The sequence below is a fragment of the Coregonus clupeaformis genome, unplaced genomic scaffold, assembly GCF_020615455.1.
Source record: "Coregonus clupeaformis isolate EN_2021a unplaced genomic scaffold, ASM2061545v1 scaf0153, whole genome shotgun sequence".
In the NCBI taxonomy this organism is placed as follows: Eukaryota; Metazoa; Chordata; class Actinopteri; order Salmoniformes; family Salmonidae; genus Coregonus; species Coregonus clupeaformis.
Genome location: NW_025533608.1, coordinates 225,001 through 233,665, shown reverse-complemented (window position 1 = coordinate 233,665; position 8,665 = coordinate 225,001). Strand labels below are relative to the sequence as shown.

The following is an 8,665-nucleotide window of genomic DNA, read 5'->3' as shown; positions in this document are numbered from 1 at the left end:
ATATATAAAAATTATATATACATATACATATATATATATATACACATACATACATACATATACATACATATATACATACATACATATATATATTTATATATATATACATACATATACATACATATATATACATACATACATATATTTATATATATATATATATTTATATATATATATATACATACACACATATATATACATATATATACACATATACATATATATACACATATACATATATATACACACATATATAGATAGATAGATAGATAGATAGATAGATAGATAGATAGATAGATAGATAGATAGATAGATAGATAGATAGATAGATAGATAGATAGATAGATAGATAGATAGATAGATAGATAGATAGATAGATAGATAGATAGATAGATACCACATGCTCGAACAGAGATGACCTGAGATTTTTTGCCTCCTATGATATTTTGCTTTTCTATGATTATATTATACCCTTTACAGCAGGGGCACATCCGGACAGCTGAGAATATTACTGTCAGATATTGTTCCACCTCTATTAAACAGGAGGCTAAAAATCACAGGACATGTCTATCCTGATGATACAAGTCAGCCGTCCTGAAATGTGTGTTTCTCTTCACATTTCTTCTACACATTCTACATCTCAGAGGCGATGTCTTTCCATAAGCGGGCTTCCTTCACCTTTCAAAGGGGCAGAGCTCCAAATTAAAAATACATTTAAATAATGCCCATATTATTATCTACTCACTTGGAACATGCACACCTCTTGCATTCAGGTGACCACGCATTAGCTTGTAGCCGGTGTTTGGATGACTTCTGTGAATTTCACTTACAATACGGTCTAACTCCTCATCATTCACAGCTGAATAGAGATCTGTCTTTCTGTACAAACAAGAAAAACACAACATCAAGTAATGTTACCTTAAACGTCATATTCTTTCCGAGTGTATGAGAGCAGCAATTCATAAACAGAAAACTCATGAATTTAGTGTAAATACCTTAAACTGTATTGTTGCATGCGCCTCCTGATGGTCCTCTTTGACACACCGAACATCGCTGCAATTTGAACTGCGGGAACTCCACAAAGAAGTTGATGCTCCAGAACTGCACTCGGTATGTCAAACGCCAAACGCCCGGTCCCTGTGTGTGTTGGGCCTGAAGTGCCCTGGTACCAGAGAAGCGGTGGACAACTTCTTCTAGATTTGCAATCACTCTGTGGTCGATATCTTCGTCGGAAAGTGCGGAAATGACTCCAACAACTTCAATAAGTTCCTCTGCTTTACTAGCTACATGCTCTGGGTCAGCAGGTCCTGCTTCTACATCCTCTGCTAAGTTTAAAATGTCTCTAACCAACTCCCTGGAAAGTTCACGGAGATCCTCCATTGTCTCTATCCAGGTTGGCCTACTCTACTTCAGACCAAAGCAATGGATCAGACTAGATTCGCGTTAGCCCCGCCCACTGACTTTGATGGGTCAGTTTGACAGTTTTAAGTAATTCATGAATCACTGCAATGCAGGATCATGAAATGTAAATGTAAATAGTGAAATAATTATATATGTATTTTACATAAAATGAATCGGTATTTGAATTAATTAATGGCACATTTAATAACACATTTATGTATTTAATTCTAATTTTAATTAATTAATGACACATTTAAGTAATTATTTAATGGTGTATTTATTTATTTAATTGTGGCACTTTTAGTCCTCCATAGTACAGTACTGTCTATTATCGATCGCGGTTATAATATCGTTTAGGACCTTGAGCGTGGCTGAAGTGCACCCATGACCAGCTCGGAAACCGGATTGCATAGCGGAGAAGGTACGGTGGGATTCGAAATGGTCGGTGATCTGTTTGTTGACTTGGCTTTCAAAAACTTTTGAAAGGCAGGGCAGGATGGATATGGGTCTGTAACAGTTTGGATCTAGAGTGTCACCCCCTTTGAAGAGGGGGATGACCGAGGCAGCTTTCCAATCTCTGGGGATCTCAGACGTTACGAAAGAGAGGTTGAACAGGCTAGTAATAGGGGTTGCGACAATTTCGGCGGCTAGTTTTAGAAAGAAAGGGTCCAGATTGTCTAGCCCAGATGATTTGTAGGGGTCCAGATTTTGCAGCTCTTTCAGAACATCAGCTGTCTGGATTTGTGTGAAGGAGAAGCGGGGGGGGGCATGGGCAAGTTGCAGCGGAGGGTGCAGAGCTGGTGGCCAGGGTAGTGGTAGCCAGGTGGAAAGCATGGCCAGCCGTAGCAAAATGCTTGTTGAAATTCTCGATTTTTGTAGATTTATCGGTGGTGATAGTGTTTCCTAGCCTCAGTGCAGTGGGCAGCTGGGAGGAAGTGCTCTTATTTTCCATGGACTTTACAGTGTCCCAAAACTTTTTGGAGTTAGTGCTACAGGATGCAAATTTCTGTTTGAAAAAGTTAGCCTTTGCTATCCTAACTGCTTGTGTATATTGGTTCCTAACTTCCCTGAAAAGTTGCATATCGCGGGGGCTATTTGATGCTAATGCAGTACGCCACAGGATGTTTTTGTGCTGGTCACGGGCAGTCAGGTCTGAGGAGAACCAGGGGCTATATCTGTTCTTAGTTCTGTATTTTTTGAATGGAGCATGTTTATTTAAGATTGAGAGGAAATTACTTTTAAAGAACAACCAGGCATCCTCTACTGACGGAATGAGATCTATATCCATCCAGGATACCTGGGCCAGGTCAATTAAGAAGGCCTGCTCGCTGAAGTGTTTTTGGGAGCGTTTGACAGTGATGAGGGGTGGTCGTTTGACCGCGGACCCGTTACGGACGCAGGCAATAAGGCAGTGATCGCTGAGATCCTGGTTGAAGACAGCGGAGGTGTATTTAGAGGGTATATTAGTCAGGATGATATCTATGAGGGTACCCATGTTTACGGATTTAGGGTTGTACCTGGTAGGTTCGTTGATCATTTGTGTGAGATTGAGGGCATCTAGTTTAGATTGTAGGATGGCCGGGGTGTTAAGCATATCCCAATTTAGGTCACCAAGCAGTATGAACTCTGAGGATAGATGGGGGGCAATCAATTCACATATGGTGTCCAGGGAACAGCTTGGGGCTGAGGGGGGTCTGTAGCAAGCGGCAACAGTGAGAGATTTATTTCTGGAAAGGTGGATTTTTAGAAGTAGAAGCTCAAACTGTTTGGGCACAGACCTGGATAGTATGATAGAGCTCTGCAGGCTCTCTCTACAGTAGATTGCAACTCCACCCCCTTTGGCAGTTCTATCTAGACGGAAAATGTTATAGTTGGGGATGGAAATTTCAGAATTTTTGGTGGCCTTCCTAAGCCAGGATTCAGACACTGCTAGAACATCAGGGTTGGCGGAGTGTGCTAACGCAGTGAATAACTCAAACTTAGGAAGGAGGCTTCTGATATTTATGTGCAGAAAACCAATACTTTTACGGTTACAGAAGTCAACAAATGATAGCTCCTGGGGAGTAGGAGTGATACTGGGGGCTGCAGGGCCTGGGTTAGCCTCTACATCACCAGAGGAACAGAGGAGGACTAGAATAAGGATACGACTAAAGGCTTTAAGAACTGGTCTTCTAGTGCGTTGGGTACATAGAATAAAGGGGGCAGTTCTCCGGGCGTTGTAGGAAAGATTCAGGGCATTATGTACAGAAAAGGATATGGAAGGATATGAGTACAGTTCAGGTAACCCTAAGCGTTGGGTAACAATGAAAGAGATAGCGTCACTGGAGGCACCGATTGAGCCGATTGAGCCGGTCTCGGCGTGTATGGGGGGTGGAACAAAGGAACTATTTGAGGCAGTTTGAGAGGGACTAGGGGTTCTACAGTGAAATTGTATAATAAGAACTAACCCAAACAGCAATAGGCAAGGCATAATTGACATGGGAGAGAGGCATAAAGCAGTCACAGGTGTTATTAGAGAGAGCTAAGACGACAACTGGAAATAGCGATAACATTTGGGCTAAGGCTAAACAGAATAAACAGAATAAACAGGACAGGGTACCGTGTAAAGGAACAGTCCAGCAGGCATCAGCTGTGCAGCTGAGTGATCATAAGGTCCAGTGAACAGCAATATGTGAGTCCGAGAGCAGTTCAAATTGGTGCTTCAGCACAGCTAGCAGGGAGCACAGTTGTAGTTTGCGTGTGCTAGCGGGCCGGGGCTGGCAGATGGATCTTCGTGGTCGTCGCAACGGGAAGCCTGTTGAAACCACATCAGAATATTTCGTCGGCAGACCAGTCGTGTTGGATCGGCGGGGCTCAGTGTCAACACTAGGAGGTCCCGTCCGGTTGACAGAGAGGTAGATAGCCGGGAGATGGGCCTGAGGCTAGCTCAAGGCTAACTGGTGCTTGCTATAGGGCAATGGTAATGGTAATCAGCCAACAACAGGTTGCAGCTAGCTAGCTGGTTGCGATGATCCGGCGCTAGGGTCCAGTGATTCCGGCAGAAAGTCCAATAAGTTCTGGGTCGATAGCACGCTGGGTCGATAGCACGCTGTGCAGACTGGCCGACGAATTGTCCAGGCTAGAGCTAGAGCTGGCTGGTGGATAGTGTAGGCCACGGACAGTGGTGAAGACGCTAACGGTGACTAATAACAGGTAGCCATTCAGTTGCAGCTACACTATTTTTCAGCTTACGGTTCTTGATGAAAGTTATAAAGAAATAGTAGAATCCTTTCCACGTTGGGTGAGGCGGGTTGCAGGAAAGTATATTTAGTTAAAGAATGAAAAGTAAAAATTTAGAAATATATACAAAATAGACAAAAAACAAGAAACGGGATATTTACACAGGGACAATGAATAAAAGCGAACACACTGCTACGCCATCTTGGAGCCAGGATGGCTCTGCCCACCTCCTTGTTGTTCTGCCCACTATAATAAGCCATTTAGCAGACGCTTTTATCCAATGCGACTTACAGTCATGCGTGCATAGATACTTTTTTTGTTTGTTGGTGCATGGGTGGTCCCGGGGATCGAACCCACTACCTTGGCGTTACATGCGCCGTGCTCTACCAGCTGAGCTACAGAGGACCACCTACAATACACTAGGACTCACCTACACTTACACTATGACTCATTTGTTGAGGTTGGAAACATTATCATCAGTGATCCCGCTCAGATTTTTTTGAAATTCGAAAGTGAAAGGAAACTGTGACAAATACGCACAGCACGTGTATTGTTCAACGGTCTTGTCCGGGGAAGATCAAGTCAAGTTATTTGCACAAGTGTGATTTAGATATTATATGGTGGTAAAGAATTGTTAGCGTTAATATTTCCCGACTTCATTTGGATGTCGAGATTTGTCAGAGATTTGACGCACGACATGCCACCTTGCGTTATTGAAAAAGCCAGCTCGAGAATGAATACAGTAAGTAGGCCTAGACTTTTACAGCTACATCGTGGCATACCGTGCTTTACCTTTGTCTCGTTTGTTATAAACTATTGCGGAAATACAGTATTTAAATGGATTTAGCGACGATGGACCATAAGGCCAATGAATATATTTTAGATTGCTATTTGAAATTGAAAGTAATATGTGGCGACAAAAGATAAGCAAGATTTTCATATAACGTTAGTGAAATTAACAATTGTTCATTCTCTTTAGGTTATGCGGTTGTGCATATTGGCAGCTTTGTGCGCGTCTCTTTCCACTGCCACTTCCGGTGAGTAGCGAAGACTAGTGGCGGTTTAAAATCTTTACTGAATTATGACAAATATGCAATAAAGGGACTGTAATAGCATAATTACAGTATTTGTATAGGCCTACTTGCAATAACTGAAGTGTATATTGCCAATATACCACGTCTAAGGACTGGCTGTTCTTATGCTGTCTAAGGACTGGCTGTCCCCATAGGAGAATCCTTTTTGGTTCCAGGTAGAACCCTTTTTGGTAGAACTCATTTGGGTTCCATATAGAACCCTCTGTAAATGGTTCTACCTGGAACCAAAAAGGGTTCTTCAAAGGATTCTCCTATGGGGACAGCCGAAGAACCCTTTTAGGCTCTAGATATCACTTTTGTATATATAAGTGTGTACCACAAACCCCTGAGGTGCCTTATTACTATTATAAACTGGTTACCAACGTAATTAGAGCAGTAAAAATAAATGTTTTGTCATACCCGTGGTATATGGTCTGATATACCATGGCTGACAGCCAATCAGCATTCAGGGCTTGAACAACCCACTGTATCTACAGTGCATTCGGAAAGTATTCAGACCCCTTGACTTTTTCCACATTTTGTTACGTTATAGCCTTATTCTAAAAATGGATTTTTTTTGCCGCATCAATCTACACACAATACCCCTGTCACGCCCTGACCTTAGAGATCACCTGTATTCTCTGTTTGGTTAGGTCAGGGTGTGATTTGGATACATTCTAGTGTATCTATTTCTATGTTGGCCGGGTGTGGTTCCCAATCAGAGGCAGCTGTCCATCGTTGTCTCTGATTGGGGATCATACTTAGGCAGCCATTTTGCCTACCTTTAGTTGTGGGATCTTGTTTCTTTTTCGGCTTGTTGCCGTTAGCCTTTAGAACTTCACGGTCAGTTGCTTTTGTTATTTTGTCAAGTGTTTATTTAAATATTAAAACATGTACGCATACCACGCTGCACCTTGGTCCGATCCTTTATACAACGGACGTGACACCCCATGACAAAGCAAAAACAGGTGTTTAATATTTTTTGAAAATGTATTAAAAATAAACAACTGAAATATTACATTTACATAAGTATTCAGACCCTTTACTCAGTACTTTGTTGAAGCACCTATGGCAGTGATTATAGCCTTGTGTCTTCTTGGGTATGACACTACAAGCTTGGCACACCTGTATTTGGGGAGTTTCTCCCATTCTTCTCTGCAGATCCTCTCAAGCTCTGTCAGGTTGGATGGGGAGCGTCGCTGCACAGATATTTTCAGGTCTCTCCAGAGATGTTCGATCAGGTTCAAGTCCGGGCTCTGGCTGGGCCACTCAAGGACATTCAGAGACTTGTCCCGAAGCCACTCCTGCGTTGTCTTGGCTGTGTGCTTAGGGTCGAAGGTGAAGCTTCGCCCCAGTCTGAGGTCCTGAGTGCTCTGGAGCAGGTTTTCATCAAGGATCTCTGTACTTTGCTCCGTTCATCTTTCCCTCGATCCTGACTAGTCTCCCAGTCCCTGCCGCTGAATAACATCCCCAAAGCATGATGCTGCCACCACCATGCTTCACTGTAGGGATGGTGCCAGGTTTCCTCCAGACGTGACGCTTGGCATTCAGGCCAAAGAGTTCAATCTTGGCCAGAGAATCTTGTTTCTCATGGTCAGAGTCCTTTAGGTGCCTTTTGGCAAACTCCAAGCGGGCTGTCATGTGCCTTTTACTGAGGAGTGGCTTCCGTCTGGCCACTCTACCATAAAGGCCTGATTGGTGGAGTGCTACAGAGAAGGTTGTCCTTCTGGAAGGTTCAACACAGAGGAACTCAAGAGCTCTGTCAGAGTGACCATCGGGTTCTTGGTCACCTCCCTGACCAAGGCCCTTCTCATCCGATTGCTCTAGGAAGAGTCTTGGTGGTTCCAAACTTCTTCCATTTAAGAATTATGGAGGCCACTGTGTTCTCGGGGACCTTCAATGCTGCAGAAATGTTTTGGTACCCTTCCCCAGATCTGTGCCTCGACACAATCCTGTCTCGGAGCTCTACGGACAATTCCTTCGACCTCATGGCTTGGTTTTTGCTCTGACATGCACTGTCAACTGTGGGACCTTATATAGACAAGTGTGTGCCTTTCCAAATCATGTCCAATCAATTGAATTTACCACAGGTGGACTCCAATCAAGTTGTAGAAACATCTCAAGGATGATCAACGGAAACAGGATGCACCTGAGCTCAATTTCGAGTCTCATAGCAAAGTGTCTGAATACTTATGTAAATATGGTATTTCTGTTTTTGTATTTTAATACATTTGCAAAAATGTATAAAAACCTGTTTTCGTTTTGTCATTATGGGGTGTTGTGTGTAGATTGATGAGGATTTTTATTTATTTAATCCATTTTAGAGTAATGCTGTAACGTAACAAAATGTGGAAAACGTCGAGGGGTCTGAATACTTTCCCAATGCACTGTATGGTTAGCTTCAGTTTTCTGGTTTCCACTAGTTACCACAGCCACAAAGTCAAAATTGGCAATATGGTAAAAATGCATGCAAACAAAAATGTGTTTTTTGGTCTTAGTTGAAGGCATAAGGTTAGCTGTGTGGTTAAGGTTAGGGTTAGATTTAAAATCAGATTTTAAGAATAGAAATGGTAGAAATAGGCTGGGTTTTGTAACTTTGTGGCTGTGGTATCCAGTGACAACCCAGTTTTCTAGCTTCGCAAAGCCGCCTGATCCCGCAAGCTTACATTCATGTTGTATCTGCAGCGTGAATCAGTCTGTTATTTACGAGGCTACTAGTTTTCTGTTGGACGTTACAGATTTAAAGGTATCGGATCTTTGGATACCAGAACACAAATGTCTTGTAGGCTATATTTTGGAGGTGCCTTGAGATGTATTTTACAAAAAACAAACAACACATTTCTGAGGCTTTTACTTTTAGTAGTAATAATAATAATAATAATAATAATAATAATAATAATAATATTAATAACTTCATAGAACTTATGACATTTTAAACTCACCAAGTTAAAACAAAATTAAACAGTGTAATC

At 42.2% G+C, this 8,665-nt stretch overlaps 1 protein-coding gene across 1 annotated transcript in view; it reads left to right on the top strand.

Annotated features, from left to right (window-relative positions):
* The first annotated feature begins 5,153 nt into the window (after positions 1-5,153).
* The window catches only part of LOC121559514 (butyrophilin subfamily 1 member A1-like), a 6,904-nt gene continuing 3,392 nt past the window's right edge, over positions 5,154-8,665 (top strand). Inside the window, exons 1-2 of the mRNA XM_041872749.1 lie at positions 5,154-5,362; positions 5,600-5,657. Of these exons, the coding sequence (XP_041728683.1) occupies positions 5,285-5,362; positions 5,600-5,657 (136 nt within the window). The 5' untranslated portion in view covers positions 5,154-5,284. The remainder of the gene's footprint in view (positions 5,363-5,599; positions 5,658-8,665) is intronic.